Here is a 25,164-nt window from a genome sequence, read left to right on the forward strand (position 1 = left end):
TTTTCTTTTTTGGGGGTCACTGCTGTACTTTATATGAAAAGCAACACCATTGAAATAAAAACATAACCTAAAAAAAAAACTATCAGAATCTCAAGATGAATGTTAACGACCAGGACTACGAGCAGAGTAATCTAGTAAGAGAGTAATGACACTCCCGTTGTAACAATGGAATGCGGAAGTGCTCATTCTATCTCAATGGGATAGTTCCAGCCATAGGAGCAATGTTTGGAACTATAGCCCATAGGCACCCGCTTTGCGGCGAGGTCAAAGCGTGTCACCACTCTCTCACTAGATCACTCTGGCTACCAGTTACCACTCGCTCAAGCATGTCCGTCAAACAGGATTGCGGAGAGAACATGGCTAAGTCGGAATCAGAATCAGAATCAAGCTTTATTGTCACATCACATTACAAGTAACATGGGTAAAATTCTTGTTTGTGCAGGCTCATCATTGCAGTTTAAAGAAAGAAAGTGCATAGCACATGAAAACAAATGCGCACAAATTAAAGTGCAAAGAAAGTGCATAGAACATGAAAACAAATGCGCACAAATGAAAACAAATGAACACACACCTGTCCTGGTCCTCCCCAGCCAGGGACCAGTCGCTCAGCTCATCTCTGCGCTCTGAGTCCGTCTCCGAGGCGTTAGACTGCTCTGAGTTGGTGCCTAGTAGGCAGGAGATGCATGGATATGTTAGGAGAGGTGAAGGCATTAGACTGCTCTGACACAATCAATGTTTCAATCAGTTTCACCTGACAAAAAGGTAAACGGCATTGTTTCCTTGCGTCGGAAGTGCTTCAAAATAGGAGCTCCGGGTGGCCGGGGGTTGTCTCAGAGCTTTTACTCTGAAAGCCATGACCCGGAAACAATCTACTAAAAAAAGTTGACTTTACATTGCTAGCTTACATTGCGATCATTTTAATTTATACGATATATGATCCAAAAAGCGTTCATATTTTGCGGGAGAGACGGATGAGGAGCAGAAATGAAGCGCCAGCATAATCGATCCGTTCATAACCACGGAGAGCGCCCTGGATTAGGGAGATACGAGTCATTCTTTCCGCCGCGCTAACATGGGAGTCAACGGCAAGCTAATATGAGCCCAGAGCGTTAGCATACGGCAGCCGAAAAGGGCCAAAAATAAAATAGGAAAAATTTGGAATATTCTTATCTCGCCCCGTATCACTGAGGATGTGCTATGGGACGTCCAGCGACGTCTAAGGCTCAGCTCGTTTTTAATCCTTAACCCATTCTGACCGGGCACCCATTTTGGTGTTGGCATCATGTTATGCTTCAGCTATTTAAAAATAGCAGATCTACAAGCTCATATCGCGCCACCGAGTGGCGCGATACGAGCTTGTAGGTCTGCTATTTTTTTTTAAATCGAAGAACGACTAACATTTTTAGAATCTGATCTCAGGTCAGAATGGGTTCATCAGACCAGTGTGTGTCCAGCGGAAACCTCGTATGAATCTGATCTCAGGTCAGAACCTACCGTATCCAGAGGTGTAGTTGTTGTTGTTGCCCCTGCGTCCGCCGCGGCCACGGCCAGAGTAGGAGCGGCTGTTATGCATAGAGGAGGAGGAGGCCACGCCGCCGCCGCCGCTGCCGTCCACGTTCTCCCTGTTCTCCCTCATCCGGTCTCCTCTCTCCCTGTCGTTGGGCCGGTGGCCCTGGTTCACCTGCCTCAGCTGTTCGTCGATCTGCAGACGCTCCAGGCGAAGCTCCTCCACCTCCTGGAGGAATCAGAACCCAGGGAGAGAGAGAGGAGATCCAAACCCAGGCAGAGGATCCAGACCCAGGGAGAGAGAGAGGAGATCCAAACCCAGGGAGAGAGAGAGGAGACAACAGAACAGAAAGGAATGACAGACAGATGGATGATGAGAAACCAAAAGATGTGGGTGGGGGTGTGGGAGAGAAAGAATGAATGAAAGAAAAAGACTGATGAATAAATACATAAAAACAAAAAAGAATGAGCTCTTCAAAAAAAGAGTCATTTCATCATCATTCTCATGCACAGGTACAGTATATTCCAAAAGCATTGACCCCGTCGTCTCATGCTAGCGGATTAGAGTGTTATCGACCCATATCAACCAGTATGTTTACTTATCAAGCCCATTTAATGGAGCCAGTAATCTCATTGGTTGTGTTGTCTGACTATAACCAACCCCTAACTCTAACCTCAGTCTTAACCCGCCACGTCGTAAGTGAACATGAAGCCAAGTTGTTGCATAGCGCAGTTTCACCATGCATTAGCTTCTGCGGCAGTCATTTTTACTAATGGCAGCCAGTATGCTCCTGTAGAGCCTACCTGCTCAGGGGCAGCGGTGGACGAACTGTTTGCGGAGCGGTCTTGATATCGGAAGGTCGCTTAGTTCGTATCCCCGGACCGGCACGTTTAAAATTACCACCGCTGAAGTGCCCTTTATGGACAAGGCATTGAACCCCTACCATGAAATGTTCTATGAGCAGGGCCTGGCTGTAAACAAGTTCTTGATCTTAGTCCAGTTACCCTGGGTAAACATAGTACCTTTCCTTTCCTTAGTCCAGTTACCCTGGGTAAACATAGTACCTTTCCTTTCCTTAGTCCAGTTACCCTGGGTAAACATAGTACCTTTCCTTTCCTTAGTCCAGTTACCCTGGGTAAACATAGTACCTTTCCTTTCCTTAGTCCAGTTACCCTGGGTAAACATAGTACCTTTCCTTTCCTTAGTCCAGTTACCCTGGGTAAACATAGTACCTTTCCTTTCCTCCATCGCAGCCAGTAGGCTTCAGTAGAGCCTATACCTGCTCCATAGCATGGGCTTGGTGAGTAACCTACTGGTGTGTATGTATGGGTAGATAAAGCATTGGAAGCGGGCGCTCATCATGCACAGGTTATATGCATCATACACACATCTACAACACACGGGTGGCTCGTGCTGCATAGTCTGACTCTCAATGCTGCTAGGCCTTGACTCTGTGTAATCTGCCTCAGCGCCTCCTGCAATTCTTGGCTCTTCGTATGAAGCTGCAGCATCTCCTACATTACACACACATGCACAAAACAAAAGAAAAGGATGCAACAAACACACACACACACACCACTCAGAACAGCACAAGACATGCAAAACAAAGAGCACACACACACACAAAGCAAAAGACACACTGTAGGTATGCTCATCAGAACTGGGTGACAAATTATGTAATGGATAAATTCACTGGGAGCTAGACGGTTATGAGAAAATACTTTAGTGGGTGATTTTCTCAACCGACTCGCTCACAGTGCATTAACCCACATATCGTTGGTGTTGGGAGGAAACCTCATAACTCCATTTTTGAGGTTTTTAGATTTTCTTTTGTTGCATAAATCAGTGCTATTGAACACCCTTTATATCTGTGTGTTGTTTCGAAAATATTGAACCAATGGAAAGTAGTAAAAAGTGCTTTAGGACAAAACCTCTTAACTCCATTGGACCCTCAAAATGTCTGCTAAAGCACCTAACTCTCCCACCTCCTCTCATGGAAGTAATTGACAATATATAAAGTTACAACACCAACTTTGATGAGGCTGTATTGCTTTGTTTTAAAAAAATATATAAGGTTTTCTTCATTTCCTGAAAAATGTATATTTTTCATTTTCTGGAGTTATAAGGTCTCCTCCCGACAGCAGAGATAACCTGTGAAGTCTCCATAATTGCCAAAAATATGAAATGATAAAAAATAAAAAATAAATCGTTCAATGTTGCTACTGTTTTTTTTTTTTTTTACCAATTAAGAACTGGAATACTTTCATGAATTAAAATTACAGTGTAAGCACTGATTCGTTTTTTGTTTTTTTTAACCCATTTTGACCGGGCACCCATTTTGGCATCATGTTATGCTTTAGCTATTTAAAAATAGCAGATCTACAAGCTCATATCGCGCCACCTAGTGGCGCGATACGAGCTTGTAGGTCTGCTATTTTTTTTAAATCGAAGAGCGACTGACATTTTTAGAATCTGATCTCAGGTCAGAATGGGTTCATCAGACCAGTGTGTGTCCGGCGGAAAACTTGTATGAATCTGATCTCAGGTCAGAATGGGTTAAGCTGGCAATAAAGTATGTTCTTGTTAGTGATGGACATAATTAATGTAGCCCATGTGTGTCTTGGCCAGTCAGAATGGCATATTTCCCATGGTGGTTACCGTAATTTCCGGACTATAAACCGCTACTTTTTTCCCCCCATGCTTTGAACCCTGAGCCTATACAACGGTGCGGCTAATATATGGATCTTTACAGCTAACGGCCACTAGGGGACCTTCTAAATCTATCTATGTCTATGGCCTCTATGCGCCTTATAGTCCAGTGCGGCTTGTATATGTACAGATTTTGTACACATTCGTTTTTTTCCCTAAATTTAGCTGGAGCAGCTTATATTCAGGTGCGCTTTAGTCGAGAAATTACGGTATTTAAAATGAAACTGTGTGTATCAGACAACCATTCCAAATTTAGAAATACACTGTATGAGGATATTAATAAACAGACACATTAAGTAGCACTATATTTTACACATATTCTCAAACATATGGTAATTAGTTATTTATTGGGTGTTCATTACTACTGTATTAGAACTGCACAGCCAATTACACCCTCAAAACAATCTATGCTGAATCTAATTTAAAATAATATTAAAAGGGACATGAAACTCTAGGCTGACTTTGTATTTTGTTTTCTGGTTCAGGTTAAAAAACTACAGAAGGACCAAAACATTGTAGACTGCATTACACCGACCTTATCGTAGTAAAGTACACAGTTACGTACAGTAAGCACCTCAGCTGCAGCTAATAAACCTACTTTACGGGTGTGATAGATTTAGGGTGTGTCAAAGTGCAAGCATTCACAATACTGTTGACTACCGTCTTGTCACATTGACACACGTAAACGTATGTTTTCTCATGCCACTAAAGCCCTTTGAATTGAATTGACACACCCATGGCTCTTGGCACACCTACCTCTAAAACACCCATTGTTAATCTTATTGCTTACTAAGTCTAGCATGTCTTTACCGTTCTGCAATGATCTACCTCTACAGGTGAACAGTGACGTTAGGTTTTCAATGTAATGTAATCCCAGGGACTGCCAGGGATATCCTATGCATCACAAATTATATTTATTTTTACAAATTGCAATAAAAAAAAAAGGTAAAATTTGTGTTTGACCTTAGTTATATTTTGATAGTTATGTGTGGTTAATATTCATGTATATTGAAAAAAAAAGTGTAAAATTTACTTTTACTTGCAGAAGAAAACAATGTTATAATAATATTACATTACATAAGCACCGAAATAAATTATATCAAATAAAAACTAAGTAGCAAAAGGGTGTCCTGTGTTGAGGACATGTATGGTGGGTTACAGTATGATGAGCATAAATGCAGATATACATCATAGGCTACACAACAACCTGTCTCTCTCTCACACACACACAAACACACAGCCTGTATGTCCTTGTCCCTCTCACATACACACGTTGACAACTTGTTACCAAGGGTGTTTTCCGAAGTCATTTCCATATCGTCATGCATTGACGCTGCACCCCATTAACCTCTCAGCTGAGTGCACGCACACACACACTCACTCACACATGCCGACAGAAAGACAAGACAGACTCACTCCAGCATGAGCATGTCGAGGCAGGACTTTTGTGGAACAGTTGTTAAGATTGTACATGCATAGCTGCATAGCAAATTACAACTTGAATTAGTTCTGACTCAGACCTCGCAGATGCATGCGGTACCCTTGGGACAAAATGAGTTTACTGCATGCTTCTGGACTAAAACGTGTCTCTGACACGGGATATGCATAATATAACAACATCACTGCAGGGAAATAAAAAGTACAAAATCTACTCGTTTTCATGCCCCTTTTATTAAATGTCATTATCCAGCGTTTTTCCCTGTCTTTATATAGATAAGAGTATGGGTTGCTTTCCTGCACACTTTCACATCGCCAACTGAATTTAATCCACTGTTTACAAAGAGGTAAAATAATGATATAGGACACCTAGTACTCTTTCAAACTCAGTGCAACACACACAGAGATGCAAACACACAGATGCACACACACACACACACACACGTGTGTGTACTTACGTTGAGGTAGGAGATGTGGTACTCCAGTAACACCTGGACATTGCCAATGCTTTCCTTGGTGCCCACAAAGGTGAAGGGGACCATTCCCTGTGTCAGCAACACAGACGCGACCACACACAGGAACAATGTTAGTACAGGACACTCCGGAACTGCAGCACTATAAACTAAATGTGGAAACTACTAGTTGGCATATTCATTCTTTGTGGTACATTGTATGCATTTGATTTGTGATTTGTGACTCTGAAAGTGTATTCAATTAATCCATGTTGACCTGAGATCAGATTCTAAAAATGTCTTCTACATCCTGACGGTTTTCTGAAAAAGCTACGTTTCTATGTCAGACGTTCTTCAAACTATTTTTCAAAAATAGCAGATCTACAAGCTCATAGCGCGCCACCGAGTGGCGCGCTATGAGCTTGTAGATCTGCTATTTTTCAATAGCTAAAGCGTGACATGATGCCGACACCAAAAGGGGTTAACCCTAATAGGATTGTACAGTGGTAGCAGCAGAGCGGTGGATGCTTACGTCCGTCCGTGGCTCGGGGCGAGGCTCCGGGCGAGGCTCCTGTCGAGGCTGCTTGTTGTCGTTGTCTCCCTCTATCCTGACTCGGACCACGCCGGACTTGTCCACGATCTCCTGGATCACTTTGCCGTTCTTACCGATCACCTTGCCTTGAGAGACAGAAAGAAAGACCGACCGTTAACCCATTCTGACCTGAGATCAGATTCATACGAGGTTTCCGCCGGACACACACTGTGTCTGATGAACCCATTCTGACCTGAGATCAGATTCTAAAAAAATGTCAGTCGTTCTTCGATTTTTCAAAAATAGCAGACCTACAAGCTCGTATCGCGTCACTCGGTGGCGCGATATGAGCTTGTAGATCTGCTATTTTTCAATAGATAAAGCATAACATGATGCTGACACCAAAATGGGTGCCCGGTCAGAATGGGTTGAGGAGGAAAAGTCAGAAAACGTGACAATCAATGAGAAAAGCTGAGGCTAACCGACCGATGCTATGGGACTTCAGGAAACTACTGGGCAGGGATAATTAATCGTCAGTGTCAGCAGCAGCCCCTAAAAAAAAGTGTTCCGTTTATTAAAAAGATGGATAGAAGGGGAGACCCCGTTACTGATCAAACGCCATAGCTGATATCATCATAATATAGAGTTTTAACCTTTTTTTAGCCAACAAAATGTCACTTCTTTTAAGTGATCCGTATATAAGGCACTGTTGGCATTTATGGCCAGACTCAAGTGTAAATTAATGTATGTTGTCAACGTACCAACCAGGGCCCTCGGCACCAGTACAGAATCCTCCAGAAACTCCAAGAAGCCCCGGGCTTTCTTCACCGCCTCCACCGTCTGGAAAAACAACACAACAGATATTAGCCATGATCTAACTCAAGAAAATAAGCACAGTTACATACCGTCACGGGTTGCTCCTATGGCTCGCTAAATAACAGATATATAGGAGCTACCCTGACCTAAAAGACGTGGATGGACGTGTGACTGTCCCGTGTGTGGTAATGTTGTATGCATGTGTCAAACTAAATCAAAAGCGTCCCCCCTTATCACCAACAACCCGTTACCTGGCACGCTTCAAAAGAGCAGAATTTGTTTGGAATACAAACCTGGTCCACCATGGAAAATAAAGAGGTTAGCACTATTGGAAGAAAGGTTATAACCCCCTGGCCTACAATTAACGGAAAAAACGGAATTAATCTAAAAATCTAAACCTCCCGTTCACGAAAAAAACGGAATGACAATCAATATCAGTTATCGGGGGGTCAAAAGAGCAAAAAATAATATTTTTTCGCTAATATCACTAATGTTTGAACAACGGCCGAAATCCGCGTGATCGTGCGCTATCGTGCACGCGCGCCGTCTCTATGTGCGTCGCTGTAAAAAAATTGATATTTTGCCATGTTTTGGGGTTGATTTGAGGTAAATTTGACTTAGATATGAAAAATATAGCATTAGCTTAGCAATCCGGACCAGCCAAGCTAGTGACTAGGGTCAAAATACTGCCGGATGTTGTTGATCGTTGAACCGGAAGTGACCCCCCCCCCCCCTCATACAACAAAAATGTTGTGTCAAACCATGTGACTTCCATTGGAAATGCATTGCGAGCTTGCAACAGTCAACAAGTCTCGTGCATCAGCTATACAATCTGTTGTGCAGGTGTGAGTGAAGCCCAACTCTCTCACACACCTCTCCATAGATCCTGAAGGTGCCGGTCTCTTCGTCCAGCTCTATTGCAGTGACTCCTGGGACTTTGCGTGCCTGCTGGATGTTGCTGCCATGGCTGCCAATGGCCAGGCCCATCAGGTCTGTACGCACTGTAAACTCCTCCTGGAAGGACGACGCCAGCTGCTTGGAACTCTATTAGACAGATGGAAGATATACACACATTATTATTATTATTATTTAAGAATTCTCTATAGGTTTATTCTCCAGCTTATTCCAATGAGAAAGACATTCTGTTGATAATGGTAAATCAGACTGAACTGAGGGGGTGTGTGTGTGTGTGTGTGTGTATTTAGCAAAAAAGTTGGCTAAATACTGTTCTGTCTCAGCTACTATGGGCAGTCTGTCTATCTGGAGAAGGCGTGGTTTCATTTATCCATAGGTGGCTTAAAAAAAGCATCCTGTGTCAAGTGTCAAGTAATAGTATGACATCAATGTGCTATATATAGCACAGTGTTAAGCATGTGCAGCAGTTATATCTGGTTGGTACAATATAATGTAACCTAATTCTGATCAGTGTTTGGGTCTATTGTATTGCGCCTCTTGTGCAAATCCAAATGAAATAATGCAGGTATTGCCGTACTCAAGCGGACATACATACCATGGAGACATGCATACCGTACATACTGTACAGTGTAGTAAATACATATGGACACACATAGCTGTTTATTGGAGCGGTTAGGCAACCCTCAAAAAGGATATTAGGACCAGCTCATGCAAGTCACAAGTGGCACGGGATAAAGCATCCTACTATAAATGCTCAAAATATTCACGAGTGTGTATCTGTCCTCTGCAGCCTATCTGAAACTAACCCATTCTGACCTGAGATCAGATTCATACGAGGTTTCCGACTGGACACACGCCGGTCTGACGAACCCATTCTGACCCGAGATCAGATTCTAAAAAATGTCAAGTCGCTCTTCGATTTTTCAAAAATAGCAGACCTACAAGCTCGTATCGCGCCACTCGGTGGCGCGATATGAGCTTGTAGATCTGCTATTTTTCAATAGCTAAAGCCGACACCAAAATGGGTGCCCGGTCAGAATGGGTTAAATGCCAGACCGGTCCACTTCAAACTTGTTACCATGGTTAGCACTAGGGATGCCAGAAAGTGACCACCAGCCAAAATCGAATAATCGACAGCGCTGCCGATTTTCATTTTGATTATTTTAAATCAATATCAGATAAAACATGCACATGCCATGGTCACATAACCATTAAGTTGAGTGCATGCTTTGATGGATACAGTTTTATAATGAGTAAACCTTTGTGGAGATCTTCTCAGTTCTCATCGTATGCTAAGTTACTGCCATTCAGGATGGAAAATGAAATCCATTTGGATTCGGGGAGAAGTAGTTTCATAAGGGGCTGGTATGAAGTACTTGATATGAACAGAAAACGTTCAGTTCACTAGTCTACTCTGACGATTAATCGTAAAAATCGATTAATCGGCGGCCTCCCTAGTTAGCACTGACCTCGAGGTGTTACTATGGTTAGCACTGAGTCACTGACCTCCAGGTGTTTGGTGGCTTCCTGGTTGCGTGACATCAGAAGCAGCTTGGTCCTGATGCTACGCAGGTGCATGTCACTGAGCAAGGAGACCCGCTTGACCGTGGCCTCGTTGGTGGACTAGACACACACACACACACACACACGCACACACACACACACACAGACACACGTAAGAATCACCAACACATACTTCATTGTTGCTTTGATGATAAGAACCAAAAGAGCACCCGAGTGAGTCATCTACTGCAGTAACACCGCTCTCACAGTTAGAGTCTACAATGCTGTTTTCCCAAACAGTGGGTCGGAGGAACCTATTTGTGGATCACAGGCACATTTTTATGGGCCCCTTTCTTATTTTGTTTCCTTTTAATTATTACTTCCAAACAAGATTTTCAAGCCTGGGCCATGGCTCAGCGGTCCAGGCACCTTGGCCGGTATTCCCAAGTCTGGCAGTGTGCCGCCGGGTTCGACTCCCGATCCCGACAGCCTTTTACTGCATGTCACCCCCCCCCATCTCTCTCCCCATTTCCTGTCAGCCTACTGTCTGTCCCTCTATAAAAATATATAAAATATAGGGGAAAGCCACAAAAGAAAAAAAATATATATATAAAGATTTTCTTTTTTTTTAATTAATTAAAAACAAAATGTCAGTAATTTCATTAAGACAAATCTAAGAAATTCCACAAATTAGAAAACAAATATTTAAGAAGTAGTGCGTTGTTGAGCCTGTGTAGATCTTCCATTTTCACTAGTGTGGGTCCCAGGCTAAAAGGCACAGAACGGAAGCTGGGCAGAAGGCTACAAGATCAATAAACAGTCACCATGATGACTAGTTGGCTGGTCTCAGGGCAGTAGGAGATGTGAATAACTCACCATGATGACTAGTTGGCTGGTCTCAGGGCAGTAGGAGATGTGAATAACTCACCATGATGACTAGTTGGCTGGTCTCAGGGCAGTAGGAGATGTGAATAACTCACCATGATGACTAGTTGGCTGGTCTCAGGGCAGTAGGAGATGTGAATAACTCACCATGATGACTAGTTGGCTGGTCTCAGGGCAGTAGGAGATGTGAATAACTCACCATGATGACTAGTTGGCTGGTCTCAGGGCAGTAGGAGATGTGAATAACTCACCATGATGACTAGTTGGCTGGTCTCAGGGCAGTAGGAGATGTGAATAACTCACCATGATGACTAGTTGGCTGGTCTCAGGGCAGTAGGAGATGTGAATAACTCACCATGATGACTAGTTGGCTGGTCTCAGGGCAGTAGGAGATGTGAATAACTCACCATGATGACTAGTTGGCTGGTCTCAGGGCAGTAGGAGATGTGAATAACTCACCATGATGACTAGTTGGCTGGTCTCAGGGCAGTAGGAGATGTGAATAACTCACCATGATGACTAGTTGGCTGGTCTCAGGGCAGTAGGAGATGTGAATGGCTCCCACAGCCTTCTTAAAGTCCTTATGTGGGTCATTCTGGCACCTGAAATCAAAGAGCAAAATGTATGTTAAATGTGAATGTCAGGCTGCAATTGTAATTTGGGTTTCTCTAGCAAAGAAGGCAATCTGCAAACATCAATAACGCACCATATTGTATACTTCTTGTTGTACTTTGGTTGCCCCAACATTTTATTTACCTGCCATGGTGTCAACCCCTTAATTTGTCAAGCTTTAACACATTTAGTACAGGAAGTGCCTTCAAAATAAAGGCTATAGAGTGCCAGAGTTGTCTGATCGCTTTTACTTTGAAAGCCATGAAACAGGAAACACTTGCCTAAAAAAGTTGACTTTACAAAGGGACCTCACATCCCCGATCATCTTAATATATTGTTTTACGCTCCAAAAAACGTTCATATTTTGCGGGAGAGACGGATGAGGAGCAGAAATGAAGCGCCAGCATATCGATCCGTTCATCACCACGGAGAGCGCCTTGGATTAGGAGATACGAGTCATTCTTTCCGCCGCGCTAACATGGGAGTCAATGACAAGCTAATAGTTGCACAGCATACGGCAAGCGAAAAGCGAAATGCCAAAAAAAAAATAGGAAAAATTCTGAATATTCTTATCTCGCCCCGCGTCGCTGGGACGTCGCTAGGACGTCCTCACACGTCAATAGTACTAATATTTCGGGGTCCTTATGACGTTCTCAGACGTCCTATGTACAGAATCTGTTAATTACTGCAGTCTAAATTAGTAGCTCATTGCTCAACACAAGTATAATTCAAGGCATTTTAAATTACATAAATGTTAATTTCCAGGATTCTAATTAAAAAAATAGCAAAAAAGATTTAAATTCGAATATAGCGAAGATAGCTTGTAGATCGGCTATTTTTGCTACGACAGTAATATATGGCCCCTAGGGAGTGAGTGTGGAAATATAGTGGCCCTCTCCATCGTCAAAGTTGCACCACCCCTGCTTATTATTATTATTTGTTTGCATATTGTGTCCAATATTTGATTAATTTCTTACATTTTTTTAATACGTATGTATATTTGTATGTGCCTTTTATTTCATTGTTGGCCGTTTATTTCATTTTGGCCGGGAACCCATTTTGGTGTCGGCATCATGTCGTGCTTTAGCCATTGAAAAATAACAGATCTACAAGCTCATATCGTGCCACCGAGTGTCGCGATACGAGCTTGTAGGTCTGCTATTTTTGAAAAAATCGAAGACACTTTTAGAATCTGATCTCAGGTCAGAATGGATTAATAATGAAACTGACAGGATGTAATAGACATTTTTTAGAATCTGATCTCAGGTCAGAATGGGTTAATGGTACAAGATACCGGGGTTGTGGCTCTTTCAGAGCGGGAACGCTGGGGGGAGGGAGGGGTAAAGGAAAAAAGTGTGTGTGCTATTTTTGACTCATGTGACTTGAAAAACGAATAAAGTAACTTTGATCCAAAATAAAGTCGCCCGCCCCTGTCCCTAGACCCATCTTTTAGAAAGACTTCCCTCCATCAGACGTCCTTTCAGCTGCAGAGTCACTTGACTCCCCGGATCTTCTGCCAAAATCTGAAAACTCATCTCCTTGCATTTACCTTATTATCTTAGCGTCTGCTGCACTTCCCGTTTGTTTACCATTTTAGATAGATGCTAGTCATGTTACTTTTAGATGCCAACTTGCCAAGTATGTTGTTTACTTGTTGCTCAAATTACTTTGTAGCACCATGCTTTATTTTCTTAGCTCTCAAATTCCCTTAGCTGAGAGAGAGAGAGATGAAGCAGAGACCCCCACTACATATAGTATAATATTGTGTTGCAGATTTTGGTCCGCGCAAGCATGGCTCCGTCCTCGCATGTTAATCAGACCAGTGTGTGACCGGCGGAAACCTCGAATGAATCTGATCTCAGGTCAGAATGGGTTAACGAGGTGCAACAAGTGCAGCTACAGTCATGCCGTCTACGCAGGAAACTAAGTAAAAAGTGACATGTTGCATTTTAAAATATGTTGAAGATGATTCTATCCACCCCCGACTACCTGCCACATGCTACTGTACCACAACCCCATCGGAGCGCATCTTCTCCAAAGCTGGATTTATTGTCTCTTTTCTGCACTAATATAAGTACGGTAACTATAATATTGCACTCAAAGAGACAAAGCCGCTTTTTAGGTTGTGCGAATGGTGCGGGCCGCACAGGGCCGCACGAAGTCGCAGCCTGCGAGGCCTCGTGCTAGACGGCATTTTTTTGGCAAGATTTGGCAGAGCCCCTGTGGTTGCTCATAGGACCCCCCCCCTGGGGTAGATAGTGTGGAAGTATAAATAGTCATGGTGGGAATTGACCCTTTTGTCCAGTCCCGCCCGTAGTTCTGCCCCTCTTTGCATCCATTGGTTGCCGTTTCTTGGTTGGAGAAAAATCCTTCTCTTTCCATCCACTACCATTGAAATAGCTTTTCTTCTTTTCCCCCAGTCACTTTCGAATCTCATTTTAACTTGGTACTAGTAAAACAGAAACCACTCAAGTGCAATATAGTGACTGGGCATAAATTATGTTTTTAAAATGTTTTTTTTTTAAATTCAACAGAAACAACCATAAGGCATAACCAGTTGTAACCCTAAGGTATATACAGGGGGATTGTTCCTTTAACCCATTCTGACCGGGCACCCATTTTAGTGTCGGCATCATGTTATGCTTTAGCTATTTAAAAATAGCAGATCTACAAGCTCATATCGCGCCACCGAGTGGCGCGATACGAGCTTGTAGGTCTGCTATTTTTTGAAAAATCGAAACCTGGTATGAATCTGATCTCAGGTCAGAATGGGTTAACTGTGTTGGCGGGCTGAGTCTGGGACGAGGAGTATTATGGGATATCTCGTGTTTACGTTCTGTTCTGGTGTGCAGGGAAGCGGTCGCATTATTGAGAGGAAGAGAGATATTACTTTGTTGTTCACTACGGAGGTTGGATACAGAATTAGAACCCAGCTGGCTGATCACGTTTGTCCTTTTTGAATTATTATTTTGTTTATTAAATCACCAGTTCTGCAACACGGACTCCTTTTCCTTGACAGCATAGCAAGAAAGCATAAGGATTATTCCGGAGAGTAGAGACACGGTGGTTATACAGTGCGGAACAAGGAAAGAGCCTGCTGGTTAGTTAGTTAGTCAGGGACCCATCTATGGGTCAATTAACCCATTCTGACCTGAGATCAGATTCATACCAGGTTTCCGCCGGACACACACTGGGTCTGATGAACCCATTCTGACCTGAGATCAGATTCTAAAAAATGTCAGTCGTTCTTCGATTCTTCAAAAAATAGCAGACCTACAAGCTCGTATCGCGCCACTCGGTGGCGCGATATGAGCTTGTAGATCTGCTATTTTTCAATAGCTAAAGCATAACATGATGCCGACACTAAAATGGGTGCCCGGTCAGAATGGGTTAACCCATTTTGACCTGGGAACGATTCTACAAATATCTTCAAAATCCTGACAGTTTTCTGAAAGACCCTATGTTTCTATGTCAGTGGTTCTCAAACTATTCCATGTCAAGCCGTCAAGGACCCCTAAAAATATATGAAATTGGCCGCCGACCCCCATCTGAAAATATGTTGTTTCAGGGACCCTCCCGAGAAGCAAAGATTTGAGTAAAAGATGTTGGCTCTGAAAGAATATATATAAAGGTTTGCGCCTCATTTTCACGATTTCTCAAAGATAGCAGACCTACAAGCTCGTAGCGCGCCACTCGGTGGCGCGCTATGAGCTTGTATATCTGCTATTTTTCAATAGCTAAAGCATAGCATAATGCTAACACTGCAAAGCTGCTCCACTGTACGTACGCTTCTCGTAGATCCTGTGGAACGGGGACAGTGCACTTGAAGAAGGAGTTCTTGGTCATGGACTTGTTGGTGTTGACCGGACGCAGACGCTCGAAGGTCACTATCTCGTTGTAGGTGGCGTCGCAGGCTGCATACTCGATCACATAGAACTGGACGGAGAGACATACACAAGACACAAGACTTAATGAACTATGTTCTTTTTTTTTTTTTAAGATATTTACTGAACCCTTTATTGTTAGGGTACAGTAATTAGACAGCCCAGGGTGAACAATGTTCTTTTGACGTCCACATTTAATTTAGTCAGCTACTGGATTTCACTTACAAAGCTGTGTGAGAAAAGTGGGGAGGTTGCTTTCAAGTTATTCAGGCTAGTCTAGACTGAATCCCGAGAACCCCTTTTGTGACACAGACAATGAGTAGTAAATAAGTAGTAAAGTGTGCCGCTTGGGATACTATTTACACTATGAAGGGAGGATATATAAAAAAAAAAGATTTTTGAGCGAAGGAAGGAAATAAGCGAATTAGCACCCCCATAGCCCCATTCAATTCATTGAGGGCTTATGGTAGGGGAAATAGCCGATAATGCGCTTTTGCACAAAATAACACCTGGACCTCTTTGGTGGGGACGTAACAACTACAAATAAAAGGTAAGAAAGCCTTTTAGTATGGAATTCTCCTTTAACCCATTCTGACCGGGCACCTATTTTGGTGTTGGCATCATGTTATGCTTTAGCTATTGAAAAATAGCAGATCTACAAGCTCATATCGCGCCACCGAGTGGCGCGATACGAGCTTGTAGGTCTGCTATTTTTGAAAAATCGAAGACACTTTTAGAATCTGATCTCAGGTCAGAATGGGTTAATAATGAAACTGTCAGGATGTAATAGACATTTTTAGAATCTGATCTCAGGTCAGAATGGGTTAAGCCCCAAGCCAAGCATACTCCAGATTTAGGGTGATAACCTAATCGAACCGCGGCGGTTAGTAAAACATGACGTCACTGTAGCCACGGTGATATTGATAAGCGCTTCACCGCTCACTCCAAGACACTCCGTTTTTACCAAACCAACATCACCGTTTAGGTGTGTAGGTTATCACCTAAAAGTAGAGTACCGGTATGTGTGGGCCTTTAGGGAAACACACAAGCCTAGGTGGCTTGGTTTACTCTAGTAGGGTTGTGGTTGTTGGCTCACTGATTGATAGGCACTGTGGATTCAAATATGAGAACCAGTCAAAACACGCTCTTTGGTTACATGAATAATGCACTATGAATGAGGCTTAAACAGACGTAGCGGATGCATCTCGCTGTAACAGTCACATCAGCCAGAAAAGGTTCAAGTTACCAACAAACAGTGAATGACAATCCCTCTGACAAATTATGCAAACCACACTCCCATCGTTATAATTTGCACATCACTTGACAAGAAGGCAGGCGCACCGACAGCGACTTGTGAGTCCACAAGCACGACGTCTGAGATGACTAGTCGTAGTGGACGGAATAGGTTATCCCCCCGTTCTCAAATGTACATAGAAGACTTGACCGTGATGTGCGGCATTAGCCTAGCTAACCAAACAGATTGGCTTCAAGAGATACGTAGTGTAAACAATGAAAAACCAGGTATTTACAAATAGCACACGCACTATTCTCAGTTCCCTATTTCAGAAGGACTGGCCCAGTGTACCGTTATATATTTTGGACTGGGATTTTTTAGTCTGCCAAATCCAAACCTATCATTCTAGGTCCACATTTCATCTGACCAATTCCAGAATTAACTGAACAATACTCCTGAGGAAATCTTTTGAGTTTATAAGGTAAAATGGAACTCACGTCTCCCTTCATCATGCGCACTTTGGCCAGCCACCAGCCACAAGGCTCCTGGTCATTAGCTCTGGAGAAGATCTAACAGGAGAGAGGCAAAATGAGAAAGCGGAAGGGAGACAAGAGACAAATAATGAAATAAGAGATGGAGAATGCAATAAACAGTGAAAGAGGGGGAAATGAGAGCGCAACAAAGAGCAAGCAGTTATAAATAGTAAATCATCTATAACTGCATGAAATGTCTTTAACCCATTCTGAACGGGCACCCATTTTGGTGTCAGCATCATGTCGTGCTTTAGCTATTTAAAAATAGCAGATCTACAAGCTCATATCGCGCCACCGAGTGGCGCGATACGAGCTTGTAGGTCTGCTATTTTTGAAAAAAATCGAAGAACGACTGACATTATTTAGAATCTGATCTCAGGTCAGAATTGGTTCGTCAGACCAGTGTGTGTCCATTGGAAACCTCGTATGAATCTGATCTCAGGTCAGAATGGGTTAACCCCCTTATGGCTATAGAGAGTATGCGCGTGACATCATCATCAAACCCGGAAGTTATGCAGGAATGCCTACAGAGTGGCAAAAAACTACTTTCTAGCCTTGATAGCCCATATATGCAAACAGAAAAGTCCTATCGGATTGCATTAAACAACGTTAAATAATGTTAAACTCACTTTGCATGTTGCTTTGCCACTCGCTTTGCCACTCGATGTGCCATTCACTTTAAGCATGCACATACCCTCTATTGACGTAATGAATTAAAAAAAAGCCATCATTACCGTTGACATAAATGCCCGTAATCGCTTTATTCCCTATAATCGGGGGCTTAATGTATCAAAATGTAGCAACCTTTAGCTTGTGTGGCTAACGGCCGATGTAATCTTCCTTAAAACCGGCCGAAATCCTCGCGTGTGAAGGCACAATCCTCTGTTAATTAGGGTGACTCATGCTCACCTCCACCTCCTCCCCTTCTCCAATGTCCTTCTTCCCGTCAGCGGGAGGCGGCATCCTGACATCACTGAAGGGCACCTGGCGTTCTGGCTGCCAACTGGAGACAGGGACAATGGGAATTAACAACAACATATACACATATAAACATACACAACACAACATATACACCTGGCGTTCTGGCTGCCAACTGGAGACAGGGACAATGGGAATTAACAACAACATATACACATATACACAACACAACACAACATATACACCTGGCGTTCTGGCTGCTAACTGGAGACAGGGACAATGGGAATTAACAACAACATATACACATATACACAACACAACACAACATATACACCTGGCGTTCTGGCTGCCAACTGGACACAGTGACGATGGAAATTAACAACAACATATACACATATACACAACACAACATATACACCTGGCGTTCTGGCTGCCAACTGGACACAGTGACAATGGAAATTAACAACAACATATACACATATACACAACACAACATATACACCTGACGTTCTGGCTGCTAACTGGACACAGTGACAATGGAAATTAACAACAACATATACGTATATGTTGAGCTGAAGCCTGAGACCTTCAAACCACACCCCATTCGGTTTGGTTTTATTTTAGGAATGTTGGGACATACACAGGCAACATCACTTTCACTTACACACACACGCATGTATAAACAGGAACGACTGTAGTGTCAGTTGTATTCAATGTACTCTGTGAAATGTGTCATACAATCCCATATGGGATGGGCCAAAGTGGCATGAGACGAAAATAAATATTTCATTCATTCATTCACACACACTCAGAGAAAGGGTATATATATACATATACACACACTTATTTTTTGTGCACAACACCCACAGAACCAACCCAGTCCACCCACACAGTGCACAGCACCCACAGAACCACCCCATGTCCAATTCCCCCACCCACATCAAATAAACCCGTAAACGTTGGACATTAGAAAACAAATATATATTATGCTATAACCATTACTTTGAGGTTAAATTACCCAACACTAGCTTTTTTTTTTGCTAACATACCACTTTAATATGCCCTCACAACTAGATTATAATTTTCTTAAGGGTATTTGTGCACACATTTCAAACAAGTATTTACTATTTAAATGCATGGACATAAACATGAAAAACTCACTTGTTCTCAAAGGCAATGGTGAATGAGTCATCGTGGACATCTCTGACAAAGCCCTGCATGTCAGACAAAAACAATGAATTAATTTTAAATACAACTTGCATTCAAATGTGGAAGATGATTTATTTTTCCATCTTTGGAAACAAAAGGGTATGGGCATGATCAGAGATTAAAATAGGGTGCATTTTGCATCCCAAAACGCAGTTTATAGTTAAGGGACGCAATAAAACAACAACCTCTGCATCCACAGGATGCACTACTGTAGTGTTTTTCATTCTACCGGTAGTTTATTTTGCTAGCTTTAGTTATAATAATCATTTCGTCTTCCGTTTTCTACATGAATATAACCATATTATAACCATATAAAATTAAATGGGAGTTAAATGCTGCAATTTGTAAAAAGAAAAAGGCAAAATATGACTCCTGACTCATAAAATGTTCCTGGGACTCATCTAAAAGACCATCCCTGCATCCCGGGACTATTTACATCACTCGGGCGTGCAGCCTCATTTCGTCAAAGCCTGACCTAACGCTACAACAACCCCTCCTGTTCTCACTCAGATCAGCCAACACAGGGAAGACGGACACAGTCGACTCAAAACTCAGAACCTTCACATATAACATCCGGGACACACCGCTCCACACGTCCCAGACTCTTCTCCCTTCTGGCTCCCAAACTCTGGAACAAGAAACTCCCCAGCATTGCAGTTAGAACTGCAGACTCACGCCCCAATCCTCTGCTGTAGACTGAAGACCCACCTCTTCAGACTCCACCTTAACCCGTGGGCCGTGGCACTGGCCATGATGAACTTACAGGCTTATGCCAAATTCCAGGGCTAAAATGTAACTTAGATAGCATATGTAGACAGATGCCACATTATTGTAGACCTGGCATCCTATAGTGTGTACTGTACTGTGGATAGTCTCAACTCTCAATGTACAGATTATTGATTATTATTCTTTTGTTTACCCATCATCTGACCTAGATCACTATTTCTATGCATTGTTGTACCGCATTACCTTCCGTTTTCCTTGCCTAATGTATTATATCGCTCTGGATAAAGAGCGTCTGCTATACTGTATTCCTAATTGCAATGGAAGTCTAGCGACTGGCATTTCAAGGCACATCATGCTGACAAATGAATACAAGTGTCAAGGAAAATGACCAAGACATTTTTGCCAAGATAAAAGAAAGGCCTACTTAACCCATTTTGGACAGAGTTAAAAACATTCACTCTGAAAGAATATATATTCAAAGATCTGCGCCACATTCTTAGGATTAAAAAAAAAATAGCAGACCTACAAGCTCGTAGCGCGCCACCGAGTGGCGCGCTACGAGCTTGTAGGTCTGCTATTTTTCAATAGCTAAATTATAACATAATGTTTAAAACACCAAAAGGAGTTCCCACCCAAAATGGGTTAACTTAATTCATAGCCCTTAGTTTGAATAAACAGACACTTTCTGTTGTGAAAGATGAAGAACCGACTGGCTTAGAGCCATGGCTTCACCCTGCCAGCAGCCGGAGCCTCAATAATATTTCAACGTTGTAGCAGCCCAACTAAACAACAGAGTGACAGCCTAATGAAGAAAATATCACTGTTGTTATGGTGTGGCTGCCTGGAGGTCAAGCAGCCTAGAAAAGGATTTGTCTGTCTGTATGCAGCATAGCATGCCCGTCCCCTCAAAAGTAGAAGATTTACGGGGCGCTGATGGCCTAGTGGTTAAGGTGCATACCGCATTTTCCAGTGTTCTACCTGTCGCATCAAACCCTCTCTGTATGCAGCAGTTGTAAATATTTGGGGCACATCATTACAGATAAGATGGAAGATGATGCCGACATGTATAGACAGCGAAGAATGCTCTATGTCCAAGCTAATATGTTAGCCAGGAAATTTCACTACTGTTCAGTTGAGGTCAAGGTGAACCTATTTAGAGCGTACTGCACCCCGCTGTATACAGCCCCCTTATGGGTGAACTATAAAAAAAAAAAAGAGAGTCTGCGCAAGCTAAAGGTGGCTTATAACCATGCTCTCAGGATTCTCCTGAAGAAGCCTAGGGGTGGCAGTGCTAGTCAGCTCTCTGCGACTCTGGTCTAACCACCTTCCAGGCTCTCTTGAGAAACCTCATGTTCAGCTTTAAAAGCAGACTTGATGGGTCACATAATAACGTGATTAAGGTGTTAACTAATCCTAGATTTAGCACTGTTAGATAACGCTCTTTGATGTGGAAACAATGGTATGAGTGCCTCCTATAGATTCTTTATTATGTTTGTTTTTTTACGAGAGTTAGAGTTTTATGAACCCATGTATTTATTTGTAACTGTGTTGTATGTTTTTAATTGTTGTTTGTCATCTACTGGCTACGGCTGTCAATAAAGTTTCATTCATTCATATAGGTTCTAACGCAGCCTGACAGCGAGTCACAGGTTCGATACCCGAGCCCGACGGCCTTTACTGCGTTTCTGTCACTCTTCACTGCACTATCCAATAAAAGGCAGAAATGCCCCAAAAATATCTTTAAATATATTCATTTAAAGAAAAAGAAGCAGGAGATTTACACGTTCATGCAGCTATGTGTGCATGATGTCACAAAACAAAATCCCCTCCAGCCATAAACAAATGCAGCAACAAATGCAACACTTAACAGTCTTGCAAAGCTGTTAAGACTTTCCTGACACCAGGCATTTCCTGGGCCTGGTGAAAGGAAAGTGAAAGCCATGAAGAGTTGGATTGCGTAATGAAATGGAAAGTGAAAAGCATTCATGAAAAGTTGGATTGAATATATGAATATAAATGAATCACATTAGTTACACCAAAATTGTTTTTGCTTTGTTCCTAATAGGTGAAGAATAATGATTGCCCATTTCCACTGGGTATGTTTCCAAAGTATGTTTCCAAAGGCTAGTCATCACCGCACAAGTCGACGACTCAACATGTCCACAACTTAAGCAGGGATGGATTTTTCCTGTAAAATGTGGCTCCACCACATTGTAATGTATGAGGTGTTCACAAACTGCACATATGAGGAAAAAGTGTGTTCGGACACAGGTTTAGGACTGAATTATTTAGGCTAGTATTCCTTGATCCATTCCTTTTATCCATCCGTTATTATTGGAAGAGTGAAATCAAAACATTGGCTGTTGGCCGATCATGTGCTGGCTGGTATTTAATCAAAGGGAACGACTGAGAGGTTTATGTGCTTCCGCAATGTCCTGTGTTAACCTAATATATATATATATATATCACTGTGCACCAAATAGGCGTACAGTTAGCAATTATAAAACCAAGTATCCAACTGCTTTATCTGCTTTAATTACTGCTGAATAATATCCTATACATAGTCATATTTTATCTGTGCATCTAATGAATTGCAAATTGACCATGTTCTCTTTATTATATTCTCCTTAATGTTCACCTTTTACTCTAACAGATATAATAAGGGCAGAAAATGTCCACACCTACAGTACATCAGAAGTGAGTCAGAAGACCAGGTGAGTCAGAAGATTATGGGCTGACTATCGTAAAACAGATTCCTGCACAGTCTTCTTGGTTTGCAGTTAAAATAATGCCTTTGTTGGAAAACAACATTAAAGATAAACTGATAAAGGTCTGTGAACCTTAAAATACCAGAGGTAGGGTCAAGTAAGACACCGGTTCAAGCCACGAGAAGGGATACGTTAAGTCCATACGTTAAGTCCAAGGCAAGCCAAATCATTAAAGTCACAGGAATCAAAGTTTACCAAACTACTTGTCAGTAAAAACATATAAAGTCAGGAAAGTTGTCAGGAATGTGCTTGAGCAATGAGCACATGATATTATTTGAATGAAAAAGGTTTGTACTTGATTTGTTAAAGACTGGAACACAACGCACACATCAATGAAAACGCATTCCTACTAGGAAAACGGAATAAACCAAATCACAACATCAACAGGATACACAAATTACAAAACACAGTAGAACTCAGTGATTCGGCTTTGGACAACATGGCAACAAGGAGGGCCACAACGCAACGGGATCACGCAGCCAGGGAGACTGATAAATTAATGGTTGAGTGGGTCGAATGACTGTGAAGAGACAGATTGTAAAAGATGGGTGCAGCCGAGTAGACTAGAGAGAAGAAAATAGTTAAGGGGACAGGAAAAAGGTGTGATGAGAAGAGAAGAGGGGAAGCAAGGGGGAGGAAAGATGAGGAATGGGGCCATTAGAAAGGAGGGGAAGGGGTTAGTCAAGCAGGCATGTCTAGAAATAGCTTAGACAGAGTACAGAGTATCAGTGACCCTGTCCTGACATGACAACTGGTCCAGATTGACAAGGGGCAGCTGACACACAAACACTCGCACACCCGCCGCAAACGAGAAAACCACATAGCTTAGGTATGAATCAGAATCAAATGATAGATAGTGTGTTACAGTTTAGTTACACAAGCGTCCGTTCAATAAACGCCACAAACTCAATGCCCCACAACTTAAACCAAAAACAACACACAATTAAAACTTCCAAGAAGCTCCGTGTGGGTGGCCAGTGTGTGGCTTTTTTTGTACTTTCTCTTTTACTCATTTGGAATATTATTTGTGAGTGACCATGTCAGCTGTAGAATACCATTCTCGGGTGTAATGTTACGTAGCAGAGAAACTGAGGCAATGGCTAATGTTAAACTTTTTGTCCTTACAGAGTCCTGCTAGCCAACAACAGCATTAGCCTTCGACTTTTGCGTCTAGTCTAGTTAATGCCAAATACAATCATATATCAAATATCCCCATGGAACATTCAGTTCGATATGATATTATCAGGTCATGATCATCTGTGTGAAAGAACGTCGCTAACAGGTGAGAGAGTTGCAGCTCCTCAAACTCTGGGACAAACACACGAAGGATCGCACGGTTCACGTCACTGTACACTACAGCAGTGGTTCCCAAACTGTTTCGTGTCTAAGGACCCCCAAATCAACATTTGTTTGGCCCAGGGACCCCCCCCCTATTTGAAAACACATGCCAGTGGCCCGGATAAGGGAGGATTTTTTACGGCTCTAGCAGTGATTCCGAAACACATTACTTTCATGGACCCCCTCCAGTTTCACACGCATTATGCTATACGGACCCCCTGATTTAATGGCATTTCTATCTCTGGTACCCCAATTTATATTGTAAAAACCACTGTTAATTTAACTCTGAGAGTGTACAAATGGAAGTTCCATTTGTACACTCTCTTGAGTTACATACAGACCCATAAGGTTCCTTATATCTCAGCCCTGGAGCGTGTGTACTGTGTATCGCCTCGTTGGGTGCTTTTGAAGAAGTTTTGACAAAGGGGCCTCTCGATAGAAAAATAACTTCTCAGCTGCAAAATGTGTAAACGCGACCATTTTTTATTGGTAAACTTAAGCCTTTTACGTGACAATAGTGGCCGTTTTGCGTTCCGGGGAGCCTCCTTTGCTAGACGGGCGCGCTGTTATGATATCACGGACGATTCCATGGCAAATGTTAGCCTGGAATGCTAACTTAGCTTAGCATACCAGGCTAACTTTACGACTAGCTTTAGCAACTTGGGAGCAATTCAAACCCAGCCCTGTATAAGTCTAATTTGCACACAACGACAGGGACGTGCGACTATACGGCGTGACAAAAGCTTCGCTGCGTAGTCTCGTGTTCGCGGTGGGGGTTTGGCGTTTGTTTTCGTGTGTTTTAAAGCCGGTTATTTACCTTGTAATAAGCTCCGTTTGCTCCACGGACCTCCACCGCCAGTTCCTCCATATTGGAACACGCAAAGGATTGTGGGGGGACAGGTGCTGTTATGTGTGTTGGAAGTTTAATTTTGGAATCCACCCCAAGGAGCAATGTTAAGTCAGTGGGATAGTTGGGAACTGGAATTAACCTGTATATTGCAGGGTCTGTCTTGAGAGATTGGATTACCCAATAAATTAGTAAGTAAGTAAGTACATTTTATTTATATAGCACCAGCTTTCACAGAGAGGACTCACAAAGTGCTTTGCATACAATAAAAATACAGAACAAGGTAAACAAGCAAAACAATGCAGATAAAACATGTGCTGTACAATTCAGCTCAACAGG

General features: G+C 42.5%; 1 protein-coding gene across 3 annotated transcripts in view; it reads right to left on the minus strand.

Annotated features, from left to right (window-relative positions):
- The window catches only part of fxr1 (FMR1 autosomal homolog 1), a 33,022-nt gene extending 8,135 nt beyond the window's left edge, over positions 1 to 24,887 (minus strand). The window contains exons 1-13 of one of the 3 annotated variants that reach the window (XM_083767639.1): positions 24,796 to 24,887; positions 19,099 to 19,151; positions 17,929 to 18,022; positions 16,984 to 17,055; positions 15,156 to 15,304; positions 11,268 to 11,358; positions 9,875 to 9,991; positions 8,327 to 8,497; positions 7,399 to 7,477; positions 6,638 to 6,783; positions 6,112 to 6,198; positions 1,495 to 1,735; positions 572 to 665 (exon numbers count right to left, since the gene is read on the minus strand). In XM_083767639.1, the coding sequence (XP_083623765.1) occupies positions 572 to 665; positions 1,495 to 1,735; positions 6,112 to 6,198; positions 6,638 to 6,783; positions 7,399 to 7,477; positions 8,327 to 8,497; positions 9,875 to 9,991; positions 11,268 to 11,358; positions 15,156 to 15,304; positions 16,984 to 17,055; positions 17,929 to 18,022; positions 19,099 to 19,151; positions 24,796 to 24,846 (1,445 nt within the window). In that variant the 5' untranslated portion in view covers positions 24,847 to 24,887. The remainder of the gene's footprint in view (positions 1 to 571; positions 666 to 1,494; positions 1,736 to 6,111; positions 6,199 to 6,637; positions 6,784 to 7,398; positions 7,478 to 8,326; positions 8,498 to 9,874; positions 9,992 to 11,267; positions 11,359 to 15,155; positions 15,305 to 16,983; positions 17,056 to 17,928; positions 18,023 to 19,098; positions 19,152 to 24,795) is intronic. The other 2 variants (XM_083767638.1, XM_083767640.1) reach the window with 2 other exon arrangements.
- Between the last annotated feature and the right edge of the window lie 277 nt (positions 24,888 to 25,164).

The sequence above is a fragment of the Protomyctophum parallelum genome, assembly GCF_964188405.1.
Source record: "Protomyctophum parallelum genome assembly, chromosome: 6".
Taxonomy (NCBI): Eukaryota; Metazoa; Chordata; class Actinopteri; order Myctophiformes; family Myctophidae; genus Protomyctophum; species Protomyctophum parallelum.